At 44.4% G+C, this 20,864-nt stretch overlaps 1 protein-coding gene across 8 annotated transcripts in view; it reads right to left on the bottom strand.

Annotated features, from left to right (window-relative positions):
- Positions 1-20,864, bottom strand: part of LOC115154594 (roundabout homolog 2) — a 171,129-nt gene that overhangs the window by 46,590 nt on the left and 103,675 nt on the right. For all 8 annotated transcript variants that reach the window (XM_029700991.1, XM_029700993.1, XM_029700990.1 and 5 more), the window contains exons 3-5: positions 1,563-1,720; positions 1,217-1,337; positions 897-1,035 (exon numbers count right to left, since the gene is read on the bottom strand). In XM_029700991.1, coding sequence (XP_029556851.1) covers positions 897-1,035; positions 1,217-1,337; positions 1,563-1,720 — 418 coding nt within the window. The remainder of the gene's footprint in view (positions 1-896; positions 1,036-1,216; positions 1,338-1,562; positions 1,721-20,864) is intronic.

Below are 20,864 nucleotides of genomic sequence, written 5' to 3' on the forward strand. Positions count from 1 at the left end.
TCCAGCCATGTGTAGGTCTACAATCTTGTCCCTGACATCCTTGGAGAGCTCTTTGGTCTTGGCCATGGTGGAGAGTTTAGAATCTGATTGATTGATTGCTTCTGTGGACAGGTGTCTTTTATACAGGTAACAAGCTGAGATTAGGAGCACTCCCTTTAAGAGTGTGCTCCTAATCTCAGCTTGTTACCTGTATAAAAGACACCTGGGAGCCAGAATTCTTTCTGATTGAGAGGGGGTCAAATACTTATTTCCCTCATTAAAATGCAAATCAATTTATAACATTTTTGACATCCGTTTTTCTGGATTCTTTTGTTGTTATTCTGTCTCTCACTGTTCAAATAAACCTAACATTAAAATTATAGACTGATCATTTCTTTGTCAGTGGGCAAACGTACAAAATCAGCAGGGGATCAAATACTTTTTTCCCTCACTGTTTAGCATAGAAAATTGAGAGCTCAAATACTAAAATATACATCCAGAAATAGAGATAGAAAGGATGAAGGAGAGTAAAGAAATTCAATTTGTGGATTCATACATTGTGAACGCACGCATGCACAAGAGACATAAATGGCAATATACAGAATACTCATGCCCTCACACACATGGACACGTCAGCCTGAAAACACACTAGATCCAATTTGTACCTCAGGGTAGCACGCGCATAGTAAGTGCAATACAGGACTGTGGGCTTTGAGAAATAATGTTAGGTATCGTGATCCAAGCTGTATTAACATGTCAGGAGTTTACCTGCTGTAGACTGGGACTCATTAGTCCTGTCTCACAATCCATATGAACACCTGTTTCAACCACCACAGCCACAGCAGGAACTGATAGAAAACACGGACACACACACACACACACACACACACACACACACACACTCCCTCTCTCCTCACCTGCCACGGGGTATATCCACGTCGTCCTTCCTCCAGCGTAATGAGGGAGGTGGGTCTCCCTGTACCTGACACCTGAGCTCCACACTCTCCTCTACCAGGACCACCTGGTTCACCGGCCGACGGACAAACGTGGGTCTCTCTGGACAACCACCACACACACACACACACACACACACACACACACACACACACACACACACACACACACACACACACACACACACACACACAGGACATGAGTCTACAAGCACTCGTAAAACAGGTAGCATGTAGACAGTGCAGCTATTACAGGAAGCACCAGGGGGTGAGTCTGTCCTTACCGAAAACAGAGAGCTGAGCCGTCTCACTGTCTCTCTCCCCCACCATGTTGGTGGCCACACACACATACATCCCTGCGTCACTCTTCCTGGTGTTGGAGATGGTCAACTTCCCTCCACGTACCTGACAGATAGACAGAGACAGCGTAACAACGTCTAAATCAGACACTCTGTACACTGCTTTCAGTGACGAGAACCGTTGTGACTACTAGCCACTGATTGAAACGGGGTTATACCCACGTCACGCTACCCCAGACGGAGACGGTGGTTAAGTGATTTTGCATAGCTCAGCCATCCCTAATGAGAGTCGGCATAGAGAAGCGTGTCCCGAAAGAAGTGCTGTACTCACAGTGACCCTGTCACCTTTGAGGTCCAGACGGGCCTTGTCTTTTCTCCAGAAGGTGGTGGGCTCAGGGTGCCCACGAGGAGGCTGGCACTCCAGGGTGGCAGGCTCCCCCACTGCCACCACCATGTCCTGGGGGTTCTGTCTGAAGTCATCACGCAACACTGGGAGAAACAGAGAGAAGGGGGTTAGACTCTTTCTAACCAGGTTTTCTTTACTAGGTTCATTGTGGATATATTGGATGTAGTGTTTCATCCACTGTGTGGGTAGATAATCCAAGCTGGATGATCAACAAACAAAAAAACAAGAGTTCACGGACAATATATGTAATATACAGTGTAGAAATAACATTGCACTCTGTCAGCTAGTAGCAGAGTTAAGATAATAACTGGAGGAGAGCCAGAGCCTCGAGCAGAATTCTAGTCAAACAGGAATTGTGTGGGATGGAGCCAGAGCCCCGAGGTCCTGCTGTCAATCACAGGAAGCTGTGGCAGACGAGATCAGGGGTGTCTCAGTCACAGAGGCCTGGCCAGGTCTACAGAGCCATATGGCTGGGTGGGTTCTGTCACTGTCACACGTCACACGTCACTCCTCTACTCACTCAGACAAGCCTTTCTTCCACCCCATAGTGACACCCCCACTTAAAACATTGCACCTTCAGAATGCGCTGAGCGTGATATTCCATACGGATGCAATACAATAAACAAGCCTTCAGGCAGAAAAAGAATGCAATTCTTACGCGAACACTTGTCTTAATAGCACTGACTTTGCTGATTGCTACTTTATTGCAGATATGTACTTACTATGACTGTGATAGTTGGTTGCCTCACCTAGCTAGCTTAAGATGAACGCACTAACTGTCGCTCTGGATAAGAGCATCTGCTAAATGACTAAAATGTAAACGTGACAATATAAGAGCCACATATTCCCGCTGTATTTGTTCCACCACAGTGAGGACAAAAGGAAACACATTTTGGTCAGCGAAGTGAATTTAGATGCAACCCTGCACACCTCTGAGAAGGTAGAAATCTGACCCAATAGAAAGATTCTGAAATGGGCTTCAATTCTCTAGCATGAGACCCATTCTCTAGTAAACATTTGGTGCAATGTGAAGATATTTGGATATAAATGACCATAGGGGCCTCATTACATGAAGTCCTCATTATGTGAGGTGAGAGGGGAGCTTGAGGTGGTGGTGCATCTGGTTACTGCATCCTAATATTACAAACTGGTCCCGTACATGTAGCTGAAGGCAATCATTTAAACCTTGCCATGATTCAAGCCTACCGAAATGAGACAGAAATCTATCTACAGTATTTGAGAAATACGACTTTGCTAAACACCATAGACACAGAAAGCAGAGATGAAAAGGGCTTGAAACTGCATGTGAGCAATACAATGAGTGATAATGATTTAAAAAGAGAGTAGGTGTTAAATAGCAGCTGGTTGTTATTTCTGGCTTTGGTCTCGCAACGTACTCTATCATAAAAGAGGTATGCAAATCTTGCATGATAACATCCAACGATGTTACAATAACTATGCGCACGCTTCAATGGGGCAGAAGGCCATGTGTTGTTGTGATTCTGGATGGCCAGATAACTAGCAACAATGACAAGAGGTGAATCGTTTCAGGTAATTGTATCTTATTATTGATACCAAGTCCTGTTTTGAGGTGTTTTGACTGATGCCACGTTATGATAACAGGTTTTGTTCTGGGGCTTAGGTGGTGTGTGTGGCAGGGGGTGTGGCAGGGGGCATGGTAGGGGGCGTGGCAATGAATTCGGGTCTGGCCGCCAGCACAGCTACATTTTAGAGAACATTTCAGAGGCCCCCATCTTGGCGTTGTAGAGACATTTTTAAGCCAATATCTTGCAATTCTACACATTTTGCCATGCAAAATGTTGCAGTTTTAAAGCTAGTTTTCCGTAATTCTATGCATTTTGCCATGGATAATGCTGTGTTCTTTTGTTCAAACATAACAACAAAAAATTGTTTGAATTTTGAATTCTCCTTGACTGTCTAGCTTCTACTTTGGTGATTGTTAGTTCTTAAAGATTATAAAAAAATATATAGATCCACTGTATTATCTTTTCTACATACTTTATATCTGGTTTTAGTGGTTTAAGTTAAATCGGCTTTCCATCCCAAAAATGTATTAAATAAATACATTTAAAAAAACACGGCTTGCCCAAGGATTACAATGGCAAATAAATTCCTGGCTAATAAGGCTCAAATTCACTAGCTAGCTAACAAACAACTGTAACAATGTATTTGAGAAACAACAAGTGCTCATTGTGCAAATGTATTTTTGTTTCCAATAAACATTGGAGACTAAATATAGTTGTCACCAATCTAAGCCAACCCTGTGTGTTTTGCCCCATAGTTGTGCACGCGTCGGTTTTGCTGCTAAACAACCAACCCGTCTATACTGCATGTAGGCCAATGCTGTAACAGAGTCCAACAACTAGGACTACTACTGGCATTGCTGGCTGTAGAATGGGGTGTTTTATAATATGATCTCTCTTGACACAGGTCTGCTGAACAGTAGCTTGGAGTTTGTTGAATAGTCTATGTGATGAGAACAGCCTGCAGGGGCGTGTCACTTTCTCAACAGCAGTCAGAGGCCTGTCCCATTTCTGTCACACTTATGACACATAGCCTACACACGTGCACGTGCACACGCGCACATACACTAACACAGTTGCCCGGGTCACGTACTACCAACATTTGCTGATGATGCTTTATCAAAAAGAGCCAGAGATGGAGAGCGAAAGAGACAACAGACACCCAATGGGGTCTGGAACAGGGAGGGGGTTATTTGCATTGGGGGATTTTTGAATAAATAAACAACTTAGCATGTCTGTGCCCTAAAAAAGTCATCAGCAATCAGTCAGGAGAAACTTCAGAGTCGAGACGGCGAGCGTTTACCCAGCGTTCCCCAGGGCCATGAGCCAAGAACATTACCTATTAGAAAGCTCTCATTTCAGCAGCCAGGCAGCGACGGCAGGCAAGCACAGACAGCAGACCAAAAGCCACTCACAGAGAGGATGTGGCTGGCGGCAAACAAAGTATATACAGTCATTTCAATTGTTTATACAATAGACACACAGATCACGTAGAAGCAACTGAAGCTCGAGGAGCAAAGGGGGGTAAGGATGCTACTGATTATTAATGGGCACGACATGATAAGTAACATCAATCAGCAGGTCACATCCAATTACTGATATTTAAACCACTGACGCCCCAACTTGTATCCTACTCCTTAGGTGTCTGTCTATGTGACTGGTGACATGTCTTGACTATAACAGTGAGTGCCTCTCCTTTCATAACTTTTAACATTGGGACAGTATATGACACACTCCTCTCACAGAGATATACCAATTTCTCCGTCTTCCGTTCGCCTGCGGGTCAGCCAGACATCCAGCCATCCAGTCACCATGAATGGTTAACAGTTAAGCGGTAACTACAATCATGTAGCATTAGCATCCCGTCCTCTTGTCATGTAATGTAAATTGAAGATGTAGGTGGCAGTGGACGCTCTCCTCCCCTCCCCCTTCCCTCTCTCTCTCTCTCTCTCTCTACGTTCTCCCAATTACAGTAACAGAGCTCCCACAGACCCCACTTCAACATCTATAATTGATTATCGTCTACTCTTCTGTCTCTTTACGCATTCACTGACTCTCACGCTTCTCCTGCTCCCAACCTTACCTAACCTACTTCTCTCCCTCACCCACTTAAACGTGCCTTCTACTGTACAACAGCATCTACATCTTCTGTGTCTGAAAATACTGTAACATAGAAATATATGGTTTGATGACATGGTAAATGGCTTTTAATAAATGTTTATAACAAACTGAAGGACTTAACACAATCTGAGGGGGAAAAAAGGCCTTTAAAGGCCTGATTTAGTACAATTAGATAATAGTCCTGTGTTTGACAATAAGTCAATCACTGGGTTCTGATGTCATCTCTTGCCCAGTCATACTGGAAATGGCTCAGTGGCCCACAGGCTCTGTGTGTTTCTAGGACTGGACACTGACAGGATGCCGTCTGCAGCACAGTACACTGTGGGAGTGGGTGTGTTAGGGGGGTGAGGGCTGTAATATGTGGTTCTCTCACCTAGCTATCTTAAGATGAATGCACTAATCACTCTGGATAAGAGCGTCTGCTAAATGACTAAAATGTAAATGTCACAATTCCTTCCATTTAAACCTAGTAAAAATTCCCTGTCTTAGGTCAGTTAGGATCACCACTTTATTTTAAGAATGTGAAATGTCAGAATAATAGTAGAGAGAATGATTTATTTCAGATTTTAATTCTTTCATCACATTCCCAGTGGGTCAGAAGTTTACATACACTCAATTAGTATTTGGCAGCATTTCCTTTAAATTGTTTAACTTGGGTCAAACGTTTTGGGTAGCCTTCCACAAGCTTTCCACAGTAAGTTGGATGAATTTTGGCCAATTCCTCCTGACAGAGCTGGTGTAACCGAGTCAGGTTTGTAGGCCTCCTTGCTCGCACATGCTTTTTCAGTTCTGCCCATAAATGTTCTATAGGATTGAGGTCGGGGCTTTGTGATGGCCACTCCAATACCTTGACTTTAAGCCATTTTGCCAAAACTTTGGAAGTATGCTTGGGGTCATTGTTCATTTAGAAGACCCATTTGCGACAAAGCTTTAACTTCCTGACTGATGTCTTTAGATGTTGCTTCAATATATCCACATAATTTTCCTTGCTCATGGTGCCATCAATTTTGTGAAGTGTTTCAGTCCCTCCTGCAGCAAAGCACCCCCACAACATGATGCTGCCACCCCTGTGCGTCACGGTTGGGATGGTCTTCTTCGGCTTGCAAGCCTCCCCCCTTTTCCTCCCAAAATAACGGCGGTCATTACGGCCAAACAGTTCTATTATTGTTTCATCAGACCAGAGGACATTTTTCCAAAAAGTACAATCTTTGCCCCCATGTGCAGTTGCAAACCATAGTCTGGCTTTTTTTGGGCGGTTTTGGAGCAGTGGCTTCTTCCTTGCTGAACGGCCTTTCAGGTTATGTCTATATAGGACTCGTTTTACTGTGGATATAGATACCTTTGTACCTGTTTCTTCCAGCATCTTCACAAGGTCCTTTGCTGTTGTTCTGGGATTGATTTGCACTTTTCGCACCAAAGTACGTTCATCTCTAGGAGACAGAATGCGTCTTCTTCCTGAGCGGTATGACTGCTGCGTGATCCCATGGTGTTTATACTTGCATACTATTGTTTGTACAGATGAACGTGGTACCTTCAGGCATTTGGAAATTGCTCCCAAGGATGAACCAAACTTGTGGAGGTCTACCATTTTTTTTATGAGGTCTTGGCTGATTTCTTTTGATTTTCCCATGATGTCATGCAAAGAGGCACTGAGTTTGAAGGTAGACCTTGAAATATATCCACAAGTACACCTCCAATTGACTCAAATGATGTCAATTAGCCTATCAGAAGCTTCTAAAGCCATGACATAATTTTCTGGAATGTTCCAAGCTGTTTAAAGGCACAGTCAACTTAGTGTATGTAAACTTCCGACTTCAACTGTAGATAAGGAGAGAGAGAGAGAGAGTGAAATAGCAGAGAGAGACAGAAACCCAGAGAGAGATGGAGATAGAGAGAAAGAAAGATAGAGAGAGTGAAATAGCAGAGAGAGAGAGAGTCTGAAGATGTATTTTATTTCGCAGAGTGGTCGCTAGCATCATAAAGCCTTCCAGCAATATTGTGAAAATGTTATGCATCAGCGGGAGTGTGAGTCAGGGATCTGAATCTTCCCTTTTATCCGCCTTGTTTCACTAAAGCAGCCATAGCCTGGGGAGCATGGCTTTATTATATGCACTTGTCTTCCTTCGCTGAGATCACACAGCGCGGTGTTGCAAAAGGTCGCTCAACCATAATGGAGAGAACTTGATAATGCAAAATAATGTCCCTAAACGTGCTTGTGTTCTCACTAAGCTCAGGTTTAAATACCAACTAAACTGTTCAGCTTTTCAGAGTAGGTGTGTAAGAGAAACAATGAGACAGAGAAAAGCAGAGGGAGCGCGCCTGTAAATCCCAGAGAAAAATATGGCCGCCACTCATCTTCTCCAATATGCCTGCTGCTCTCTCCTCTCTTCTCACTGACAAATGATAAAACAGCAAACAGGCAGATGAAACTGCATGAAATTCAGCATTTCTCTCCATCGGTCCAATTCTGCTGGGAGGTAATTTAAAAAAGTGGTGTCAGAGAGAAGCAACAAAATGCCTGGGACCATCTGTGCCTCAAAACCATCCCGCGTGTTCAAACAGTGGCGAGCAGAGCTGCCTAGCAAACTGAGAGAGCGGAGTGGGGAGGAATATTCCGAGCTTTGTTTACTGCCGGGCTACGATTACATTCTTTCTGCTGGACACATGCAGATGGCACACAGCATGTATATGTTTAGAGCTATAGAATGTAAACAGGTGGAGGACGTGGCTACGGTAAACATGTTCCCATTTGCAACAGCTGCCATTCAGGACAAAGAGAAAGCTCATTAATATGGTAATGCCATGCTATCACACCAATCCATAATCACACTTCTGCATACACACACGTCCTTTTGGTTGTTTCATTGAAGAGCGTGATAACGTGACCTTTGACTAGGGAATCAGCAGAAAGGTAAGCAGGGGAAACAATCTCAGGGCTTGGGTCTGAGGGAGAATAACACATGCTCTACAGCACGGGATACCTTTAGGCATACTGGTAGACACAACCCCTCCACTACGCATTGAAGAACGATGGTGGGTAATGTATAATGTGCCAATGTTGGTGAAATAGCAGCTGCTAATAAGGCCACCACCACCAACCTTCTGTGTCAAGGGAAAGCACGGCATCAAAACAAGTCCAGAGCCATGTGAGTGAGGAGGGGGAAGGCGTGACGGCTAGGGGGTTGAAACAGGTGTGTTCTGCCCCCCCCCCCCCACAGGCGCTACTGAGCCCCTGGAAGCAGCTTACAGTACCCATTAGGATTATTCACCCCAAATCCATGTTAATCACATTTGGGCACACGGTAGCCCACTGCTGCCACTGCCACCTACCATATTCATCAGGACTGTAGACGGAGACGTAGTCTGGGGGACGGTTTGGGGTCAAAAGTAGCATTGGGGGACAGCATCACTAGTCTCCCACATATAAACACAGTCCAACACCCAGAGAGTATAGACACATGAAACCATCCCCGCACAGCTCCCTGCACAGCTCCCTGCACAGAGCACCTGGGCAGATAAAGATGGACTATCAATCAGAGGCCTGACTGCAGTGCCACCTCAGCAAATGGCATCAATTCTTTACGGATGACAGTTCTACAGACAGATAGGCATGGGGAATCAGTCAAAGCTTTCCGATGATAGCTCATCAGAGGGGGATCACAACGAGTCTCCTCTGACGGAGGACATTTGGTCGCCCCTACACACTGCATACACAGACCTCATACACACACACGTCACGCACACCACATACACACCACACTCCTCTCAGGGAGCTCCACTGTAACATGTTCCAAAGGGCCTCTGTGTCAAACATTACTTCCCATTCAGCTGTGCGTGCTGGCACTGAGAGGGATCTGAGAGGGAGCGGGAGTGAAAGAGAGAGGAAGGAGAGCAGAAAAAGAGGAAAACATAAGCGCTCATCTCACAAGAGGCCTTTGTGTGGCAGACTTCCAGGAATTAGGTTTAATCAGTTTTCCCTTCTTCTTCTGTCAGTCTTCTGCCTTCTCTTACACACACACACACACATATAACACACACACACACACGTAAGAACACACACACATAACAACACACACACACACACGCATAACACACATTCATAACACACACACATAACAACACACACACACACGCATAACACACATTCATAACACACACACACAACACACACACACACAACACACACATAACAACACATACACATAACTACACATACACATAACTACACATACACATAACTACACACACACACACACACACACACACACACACACACACACACACACACACACACACACACACACACACACACATAAACATAACTACACACACACACACACACACACACACACACACACACACACACACACACACACACAAATCCCTGTCTCTCCCGACAGCAGCAGTAATTGTGCCTGCAGTCTCTCGTCCTCCATGACTCTCTCTAACTCTTCTGACAAACCATCTTGTTTATTTATTCACAAACCTCAGCATTAATCTCTCACCCTAACCATCACTCTCTCCTCCTCCACAATCTTTCTGCCACCGCTTTCACAATCTATCCTTCCATCTCTTCCACACTATCTCTCTAAATCCCTCACTCCCCATCTCTTTATCCATCTCCCCCTGAAGGGTAGAAAAGAAAATACTCTGTAAAAGAAGCCTATTAATGTTTTATTTTTTGAGGTTTATCCTAAGCCTGCAATCGTAATAGAAAACCGTTAAAGTAAATTCAGACATAGCAGGTCATTACAGAGCTGTGTGAAATGAACCTCAGAGGACAGAGGACAGTGTATACGTGACGTGATGCTGAGCAAAATAACAGTAAATACCAGGCTGGCTGATCCCAGCACAGCTGGAGGTCTCAGCACCTCTAATCCTGGCTCTGACTCAGCCCACAGCCCACTGGCCCAGGGACAGCTGAGTGACAGGACAGGGGCCACACATCACTGCCAACTGGGCAAAAGACAGCAGACTGGCCTCACACTCCCTTTTAGAGACGTGTTAAGCTGTGTGTCTGTAGGGCTCTGTGTGGTATTGGGTCAAACGGACCAGACTTTCCACTAACAGACTTTCCATTAACTGTAGGGTGTCAATCACTTTGGACTGACAGTTTGGGACAAGCAAGTTCAACTTGAACTAACAAACTCAGTAATTCCAGTCCTATTATTAAACAATGACGTGGTTATTCAGCAGATCTTTCAGCTGACACAGTCCTGCCTTGTTGCACTACTGCAGCTAATACCATCATTCTGTTGACAGTTGTAATGTCATGTCCTGTGAAGTCCGTATCATGTTGATGTGGCCACAGACTGAACACTGTACTGGTGGTGGCAGTCAAAGGACCGGCTGTCACATCAAACCACAGTGCTCTGATACAATCGTCTAGCAATCTGGCCATCCCAGAGACAGACAGACAGCACATCAATGGCTGGTCAGAGCTCTAGCATATGGCTGACAGCGAGCCCAACAGCAGGACGACCGACTGCCTGAGCGCCCCCACTGCCCAGCCGGCTGACCGCTGGTCTATAAGCAGACTAACTGGGGACAGATCCGAGGATTAGCTTCTGCTCTTCATTCACTTATTGGATTTCCGGGGTCATCTGACTGACCAGGGCTAGGGACAGGAGGTGGATAGGAAAGGGTTAATGCCAATGCTATTCTATACACTGTAGATGATACATCCAGCTAGTAGTAGAGACTAAACATTGGTGCCTTAACAAATGTACCTGACCACACAGCCACATCCAGTGATCAGCACAGACGCACACATTCTTTATCGATATATAGCTCATTCGTAGGCTCTCCACCCTAAGAAATCAGACACAGTTGATTCTATTGTCTGCTGTTTTATCTTATTATTTCATCAAGGTGAAACCCTTCCAAATCTTTTATTGCCTTCACCATCGCCCGCGGCCAGGCTTTGGTCCTGGCACTGCTATAACTGACACGCAGTGATTGATCACAGAAATCTCACCATCAGCAGAGAGAGAGAAAGAGAGAGAAAGAAAGAGAGCGAGAAAGAGAGGAGAAATAAATAAGGAAGGGATGGCTCTTCCCCTGTGGGCAGTGTAATAACCCTTTAAATCATCTGAAGATGACTGCTGTGACAGCCAGGCTGCCTCTGCCTGCCTCTGCCTCGCCAGCCACTATCTCTGCCTGCCTCTGCCTCGCCAGCCACTATCTCTGCCTGCCTCTGCCTCGCCAGCCACTATCTCTGCCTGCCTCTGCCTCGCCAGCCACTATCTCTGCCTGCTGACACGGGAGCCAGTCTGGGGCTCCGTCCTCACATACGTCTCCATATGCCAAACCCAATCGTCTATGGAGAGATGAACAAGAAGGAAGATCAAGACAACACTGACATATCCGTGGAGGCAGAGGTCATATATAGCGATGCATGCAATGAATGAATGAATGACTGGCACATACAGTACAAGGACATGGATGCTAGTACACAAACACACACAATATGACAGACTTGTGATATCTAGTCCTTGTCCTGGTGTAAGGAGGGAGAACACAACAACACACCATATCCTCCAGTGGATGAGCATGTGTTCTGGCCTTGTTACCTCACCGCGGCTGAGGTAGTTATCACCGTGGCAACACCGTGGCAACCCCTGCACCTCCAGTGACCATGATGTCATCAGAGGTGAGAGAAGCAGCCCAGTGGTTCTGCTAATTACAACAACAACCACTCGTGGTTAACGAGGACCTAATTGCCTGAACATGGCTTCTGCCATAGGGGACAGACAGACAGGGAGAGAGGGAGGGATGTTGTCTGGCTGGTGAGAGAGGACACAGTGAACTTTGAAGTGCAGCGTATACTGCACTGTAGTCAATATCTCAATGGTTTCAACTTTAGGGTAAGCTCCTAACAGCCTATCCTGGTCATATAAAGACCTGCACATTTTAAAATCCCATGCCCCTGCCCCACTGTCTGCTCTACTAAGCAGCTCACCATTGTCAAAGGCTATTGCAGCAAAAAATGTAAGCATATCATAGTATATCCCCAGCCATTATGGAGCTCTTGATGCTGCATTTCCAGGATGCCTACCTTCCCCAAGCTCACTGAAAAGTACCCAGAGGATTTAAAGAGCACTAGGTCACTCTTCTCAAACGTAGCAGTCAGCTAAATCCCCTGGATTCTAAATCCCCTTCCCATTCCACTCTCCAGGGGGGCAAAGCCCACACCGCCGCCATGATTCCCACTGTTGACCCTCCACAAGACTGGCAACTTCAACTTACTTCCCAAGGGAACTTACTATTACGCTGAATGCCACGTTCCCTTTTCTGAAGATGCAACATGTGGGCACACGAACGCAGAGACAGCTTGTTAATTAGACACACAAACCAGTGGAGAGAAAAATGGTTCACTTATTTTGGAAGAATTGAAAGTTAAATAAAACATACACACATACTCAGTGCATACACACATTTTGTTTCTCTCTCACAACAGCTTTTTAAAATCAGCAGATCCACAACCCCAGCTGTGCAGCTAGTTGATTGTCATTATCATTATCAATAATGTCTCTTGAGTGATGAAATAACACATTAAAACAACAAGCACCCTAATGGAAATCAACATTCTATTGTGAAAGAAAAATAACACAACCATTAAAAAAGTGAGTCAGGAGTTGACAGTGGAAAGCTGAAAAGCGGAAGAGGAGGAAGAGAAGGGGAAACTGAGACCCAGCTAGAAAGCTAGGAATGAAGAAGAGAGGAAAGAGAAGGTTGAGGAATACGGTTCAGCATTGTAGAGTCTCTCTTCTGACCTTCAGCTCCCCATTGGGATACACAGCCTCCCACACCGACGGACCACAAGGGAAAACATCATGTCATGGACAGGAACACAAAATACCCCAGCACTCACTCTCCCTGTGACTACTACTGACGATACACAGTGAAGAAACAAACCCAGGCTGCGTTTCAAACTCTTAAAAGACACACCCTGTCCCCTCAGCCCTCAAATGAAGTGGACACTTCTGATGACGTATCATGACGTCTGACGAGTGTACACTTGCAGGGCGAGGGAGGAAGGAGGAAGGAATGATTTTTAAATGGACCGTCCTTGCCCGGAAATTCGTCATTTGTTCATCCCGCGATGATTGTGTTTTCAGCCACCGGTAGCTTGTGGGTGCTTTATATGCGCTACAGTCAATTATGATTGCATGTCTACTTATATTAACTATATCATTATTAATATACGCCTACTGCATGATAGTTAGTAAATTAATTTGCTAACTAACGTTAGCCTGCCTAGCTACTTCTGAAGAAGAAAAGTGTTTTATTTCTACAATATCCAAAAGCTAACCAAACAAAAACATCATTACATTTACGAGACGTGTTTGTGCATTAGTAGCACAATTTCTAACTTATTTATATTAGTTTTTATTACACTTGTATGTTGACTCCATACTGGCGTTGAAGTTTTAAGTTTTGGCTGACTTTTCTTAGCAGATGTACAATCATCGCAAATTGAATTATGGGGCATTTCAGACCCCGAAGTGATTAGCTAGATATGCACATTTTTGACATTATAGTATGTTTAGTTTCTAGATGATAATGCTAGCTAGCTAGGTGGTCGACGGCATTTTCATTCCTGGACCACCCCAAAATATGCATATAGCTATAACATTCAGTACAGCAACATCACACACACATGTATTTCTCAGGGAGATACTGGTGGAGACAGTCTGAGACAGTCTGTCATCACTTCCTGCTCTTCCACCAGAGGCCCATTAACTGCAACAATCACTCCTGTGTTCCAATGGCACGTTGTGTTAGCTAATCCAAGTTTATAATTTTAAAAGGCTAATTGATCATTAGGAAACCCTTCTGCAATTACGTTAGCACAGCTGAAAACTGTTGTTCTGATTAACACAGGAGTGATGGTTGCTGATAATGGGCCTATGTACGCCTATGTAGGTAATCCATTAAAAATCAGCTGTTTCCAGCTACGATAGTCATTTACAACATTAACAATGTCTACACTGTATTACTGATCAATTTGATGTTATTTTAAATCGACAAAAAAATGTGCTTTTCTTTCAAAAACAAGGACATTTCTAAGTGGCCCCAAACTTTTGAACGGTAGTGTATATGACATTTTATTGATTGCTAGAATTTTGTATAACAATTTAAACTCAAATATTCTATGTCTTGAATCCGGCTTGGTTTTGTGTATCAGTTTATAAACATCATTATGTATCTTGGTTATATGTTACCGGTAGCGTCACAGGGGACCTAGAGTACCTGCAGGCACTTGTTCTGGAAATATTTTGAGTTCTTACGCAGATGGAGCTTCAGCTTGCATGCAGGGTCAGAAAAAACATGAAGAGGATTTCAGGTCTTGGTAAACATGACCATAGGTCTAGGTAAACAAGTTAGAACTGGCTAACCAACACCCACAACTTAGTTTCAGCCAGTCAGGATAAAAAAATAGTCATGCTGTCAGTGTAGATAAACACATGATTGAGTATAGTATGTCATATAAACACATTTCCTCTGACTGGGTCTCTCAGTAAACATATTTAGAGATGTGTAGTGCTGCGGGAGGGAGGCAGCTGCATTCTGGATGTGCTCAGCACACAACCTAATCCACCGCAGCAGCAGCAGGGGAATTATAAACCTCACACAAACTTCACTAGAATAGCACTACAAGCCTCAGCTCCCAGCTCCAAGGCAGCAAAACTCATCAGACACCAGGGTTATTTCCAATGCTTTGCTGGGCTAAGCCATTTGGTGAGATCATTCCAACCATTTTGGTGGGTTTGTATATTTTTTATTGACTTGTATTTATTCAGGGGAACCCAATTGATACTAGTGTCTCATTTGTAGGGGTGCCTTGAGGACATAAATTCCATTAAAAAAGTATATTTACAGTATACAGTATATATCATTTGTTCCATGGCAAGGTCATGACCGACCTTAAGACGAGTTATGACAGGTGTATTTGGGTTGATTGGTTGCTGGATTATACTCATTTAAAGATAGGACTATTGGACGACAGATTAAGCATAAGGCCATCACACACAAAACAGAGTGCATGTGTTACAAAAGACCTCTTTCTTTTTTGTCTTCATCCCTCTCTTTCTCTGGCCATATACAGTGGCTTACCATGTGTCAACACAGCAACATACACAGCTATAAAGGACACGACATGGTTTTCCCTGCAAATATCATCCTTCATAAATATACTTGTACGTCATGTATCCGATAATCTACATGAAGCTGTGATATCATATCTAAACGTAAAATGCAATCCACACAAAGCTCTTGTTTGAAAAGGGATTTCGCTTGTCCCTTGTATAACTACACACACAATAATACACCGTTTCTAGGTATGTCCCTGTCCGGGTGAATAGTGTTTGGCTCAGAGGAATGAAATTAGCAGCAGGAAAGATCATAGGAGCAACATGTCAGACTTACTCTATCCAATGGACTTTTACTCGTTTACAGTTTAAAGCTCAATGCAGTTGTAATGTCATTTAACTGGAGCCCCTAGAAAGAGCGTTCATCTATTCTGCTTCATCGCATTAGTCCCAATGTACCGACCTACACACCAACATTTCCCTTTCTCGGTCTCTCTCCTGTTCTCTCTCCTCCTCTCCCTGACCTCAGTTCAACCCTTCACCAGGCTCTTCTCTACATGAGAGTGTAACAGACAGAGGAAATTCATTGATCTGCCTGAGATCAAAAGAGGAAGAGGAGAAAAGAGGAAGAGGGCAGAGGATGTCCTCTCTTTCACCCCATCCTGGGCCGGAGGAGAGACACTGGCCTCTGCTCCTCTAGGCCATCCATCCATTCTGTGTCTGCTCACTTAGTGAACGAAGCGGCTGGGAGAGAGAGAGGGTGTAACGGCCCTGGGAGAGGTGGATTCATGAGGATAGGGTAGAATTTAAAGAGGAAGAAGCCCTCTATCTGAGCATCCCTAAGAGCTCTATACCACCCAGCTTATGAAGGGCAGCCATTTTGTTTCAGAATGGCTATCAGTTTATAGAGGGAAAATGAGGAACGACTGACTCCAGTCGGACACACTTCTTCAAGGCTACTCAAACATCTCTCATCTTCGTCTCTTTCCATCGGCCACTGGACACTTAATTTCCATAACAACATGTTTTCTCTAAGTTCATTTCCCTTTGTTGTAGCTACAATTAACGCCAGCCCTATGGAAGTTTTCCTCCCATTGTTCGTCTATCATTTAATTGATCAGGAGAAAGAGCTGTAGTAATAAATTGTTTCAGAACAAATGTATAAATTACAGAGCTCAGGATGTGGCCACAGCTCCTTCAGTGAACAACTGTGTTTTCCAGCTTTTATCAGACTGGAACAATCATTACTACATTAGCTTGGACTGTTCCTCATTTACACCAATAATCAGTAATTAAACCAAGGCTGCATTATTTTGCAACAACACATTTCTCCTCCAGCGGTTAGAACACAACATATTCCACCCTAGAGTATGTGTAACATCATGTGTTTGTTTCAAGAGAGGTAGAATGAATTAGTGATTAGCCATGTTTGCCAATCTACATAAGTAAAGGAAATAATAATGATGTCTGACTAAGACAGAGAGGGAAAGAGAGATAGCATGAGAGACAGGGAGGTGTTGGGAGGGGGGGTTGACGTAGACAGAAGAGCATTCAGGCTGTTCAGTCTGGCTGCTGTGTCGTTAGGGCTCGGTGGTTGTGCAGTTGAGCGCTGCTGGTTGGGTTTGGTGCGGGCAGCGATGCGACTCACTGTGGCCCACCCTCTAAGTCCTCACCCACCGAGACCAACACTACCGTCACATGCTACTGCCCCGGAGAAAACAACACACACACACACACACACACACACACACACACACACACACACACACACACACACACACACACACACACACACACACACACACACAGTACACGCAGTAGAGCCATTTTCATTAACGGAACCACTGGCACTCTCAGCCCAGCTGGTCCCTGATCCGACACTGGAACTGCACATCTGGTGTCAACGCTCCCTGAGAGAGGGGCCATCTGGAGGGATGGAGGGCGAGAGAGAGAGAGAGAATGAGATAATGAGAGAATGGGGGGGGGGAGAGAGAGAGAGAAGGAGATAATGAGAGAATGGGGGAGAGAGAGAGGGAAAAGAAGAGAGACAAAGATGGAAAGATAGAAGTAGACGGTGTAACATGGAAAGGGAGAGAGTGAGGGGGAAATGGACCAGACCCACCCATCATACACCTGAGTGTACACACGTGTAATTATGCATGCATGCACTAGTACTGCATGTGTGTACAGAGCACTGTCTCTCCACACATGGATGAGAAGATTAGAGGTTGTAGTCAGGCATGGGTATGGAACTGAACTGATGGAGAGAAACAGATGTTTAATGTTTCCAGTCCCAGTAAAACATGTCTGAGGAGGACATGAATAATGTTTTGCATGGCTCTTCTTTAGCACACTCTCCAAAGGAAGTACTTAACAATTAATATTACACACACTATACTTCTGATTCATCCAAAGGTGCTTCAAAATAGCACTGTGTATAGTACAGGCTGAGTTACCATGACAGTGACTTTGGAAGACAATGGTGGGACATGTAATGCCTGCAAAGGGACCAGCCGTCATTATGATAATTATCATCACAGATACTGTCCTGTTGATGTCGGTGCTGGCCACAGATTGACCACAGAGACAGTAGGAGGTGGGAGATGGGCTGCTTTTAATGGCAGCTCTAGGACACGGTTAGTTATAAGTGGAAAGGCATGGTAGAAGAAGAAGTAACGCAGGACTGCGCACACACTTACACTCACACACAGTGGTATTCCCCAGCTCCCCTGCCTCCACTGTGACTGGATGGCTGGAGCTAAGCCATGGTTAAGCCTCCATCCGAATGTTCATATGAGCTAGGACATTATCCACTTACTGTTATTAATGCTGCAGCTCTCTGGAGAGACCATGGAGAGGTAGGGAGGGAGGGTTTTAGGGAGGGAAGAAGGGAAGAAGGGGGCGTGCACTCATAATCCACCCCCGCTAAATCACACAGGCTGCATGGAGCTCTATGGCTACGGGTGGGACTGTCGGTGTACAGGCATTGGAGAAGTTGTCTATTGCTGTGGAAGCTGACAAAACCAGCAGACAAAACTAAGCAAAGTACACCAACCAGGCACATAAGAAAGAGGTAGGCTATATACCATCTCCAAATATATAACACAAATATGAGTGTTATATATTTGTGTTATATACAAACTCGAGAGACAAACAAGAGATACTGAAAAGATTGGCCTTCTGCCCAGGACTCCTGACTGAATGTTGTTGTAAACAACACGAGAGCCCACAATGCATCTGGATGACCTTACTGAGTTGACCTTCCTACAATATAAACAGAAACAGTAAAAGCTCACCTCCCCCTCATGCTGTCTCCTTACCATTGTAGCAAACAGAAACACCCCACCTGACCCCAACACTAATGAGGGAGAGAGAGCTAGAACAGGGAAAGAAGAGGGGGATGGATTCATCCAGCCTGCTCCTCTCCTGCACTTCAACCCCAGCCTTGCTTAATTAGAAATTCAAAGATGTTCAATTCGTAGAGCACGAGTGACCCTGTCAATTAAAACTGTGCACAGCTGTCTGTACGTCCATGTGAAGAGAGGGAGAGAGAGGGAGATGAGGAGGAGGAAGAGAAGTAGGACGAGGGGGTGAGCTTCTTTATCAGATGGCAGAGGCACAGGTAGATGGATGATGGTGTTAATTGATTGGCTGTTTGAAGGACTCACTGAAAGAGACAGTAAAAACGATGGGATGGGGTGGCCGTACGAGAGAGAGAGAGAGAGAGAGAGAGAGAGAGAGAGAGAGAGAGCAGAACTAGGCCAATACCCGCTAATTATCAAAATACAAAAAAGAGCTAATCAATTCTACAACCACCTAAAAGGAAGCCATCACCTACAGAGAGATGAACCAGGAGAAGATTCCCCTAAGCAAGCTGGTCCTGGGGCTCTGTTCACAAACACAAACAGACCCCACAGAGCCCCAGGACAGCAACACAATTAGACCCAACCAAATCATGAGAAAAAAATATATAATTCTTTCCAATATGTCAAGTAGTTAACAAAAAGCAGACCAAACTAGAATGCTATTTGGCCCTAAACAGAGAGTACACAGTGGCAGAACACCTGACCACTGTGACTGACCCAAAATGAAGGAAAGGTTTGATTATGTAAAGACTCAGTGAGCATAGCCTTGCTGTTGGTAGAGGCCGCCGTAGGCAGACCTGCCTCTCAAGAGAAGACAGGCTATGTGCACACTTCCCACAAAAGGAAGTGGAAACTGAGCTGCACTTGTATGACCATATTAGAGACACATATTTCCCTCACATTACACAGACCCACAAAGAATTTGCAAACAAATCCAATTTTGATATACTCCCATATGTTTTGGGTGAAACATCACAGTGTGCCATCACAGCAGCAAGATTTGTGACCTGTTGCCACAACAAAACGGCAACCGGTGAAGAACAAACACTATTGTAAATACCACACATATTTACAGTATGTTTACTTATTTTCCCTTTTGTACATTAACTATTTGCACATCGTTACAATACTGTATATAGCCATAATATGACATTTGAAATGTCTCTATTCCTTTGTGATATTTGTGAATGTAATGTTTAATTTTTAATTTTGTATTGCTTATTTCACTTTTGTTTATTATCTATTTCACTTGCTATGGCAATGTAAACATATGTTCCCCATGCCAATGAAGCCCTTTGAATTTAATTGAATTGAGAGAGGTATGTAGCCTGTAATATCTGTGTAAGCGCACAAACGAAGCTCTAGCACAATCGAGAGCATCCTGTCGGGCTGCATCACCGCCTGGTACGGCAACTGCACCGCCCGCAACCGCAAGGCTCTCCAGAGGGTGGTGCGGTCTGCACAACGCATCACCGGGGGCAAACTGCCTGCCCTCCAGGACACCTACACCACCCGATGTCACAGGAAGGCCAAAAAGATCATCAAGGACAACAACCACTAAAGCCACTGCCTGCTCACCCCGTTACCATCCAGAAGGCGAGGTCAGTACAGGTGCATCAAAGCTGGGACCGAGAGATTGAAGAACAACTTCTATCTCAAGGCCATCAGACTGTTAAACAGCCATCACTAACACAGAGAGGCTGCTGCCTACATACAGACTTGAAATCATTGGCCACTTTAATAAATGGAACACTAGTCACTTTAAAAATGGCACTTTAATAATGTTTACATGTCTTGCATTACTCATCTCATATGTATATACTGTATTTTATACCATCTATTGCATCTTGCCTATGTCGCTCTGCCATTGCTCATCCATATATTTATATGTATATATTCTTATTCCATTCCTTTACTTAAGATTTGTGTGTGTTAGGTAGTTGTTGGGGAATTGTTAGATTACTTGTTAGATATTACTGCACTGTCGGAACTAGAAGCACAAGCATTTCGCTACACTCGCATTAACATCTGCTAACCATGTGTATGTGACCAATACAATGTGATTTTATTTTATTTTATGAAGATGTATCTACTGAATAACTC

Source organism: Salmo trutta, chromosome 19, assembly GCF_901001165.1.
Source record: "Salmo trutta chromosome 19, fSalTru1.1, whole genome shotgun sequence".
NCBI lineage: Eukaryota > Metazoa > Chordata > Actinopteri > Salmoniformes > Salmonidae > Salmo > Salmo trutta.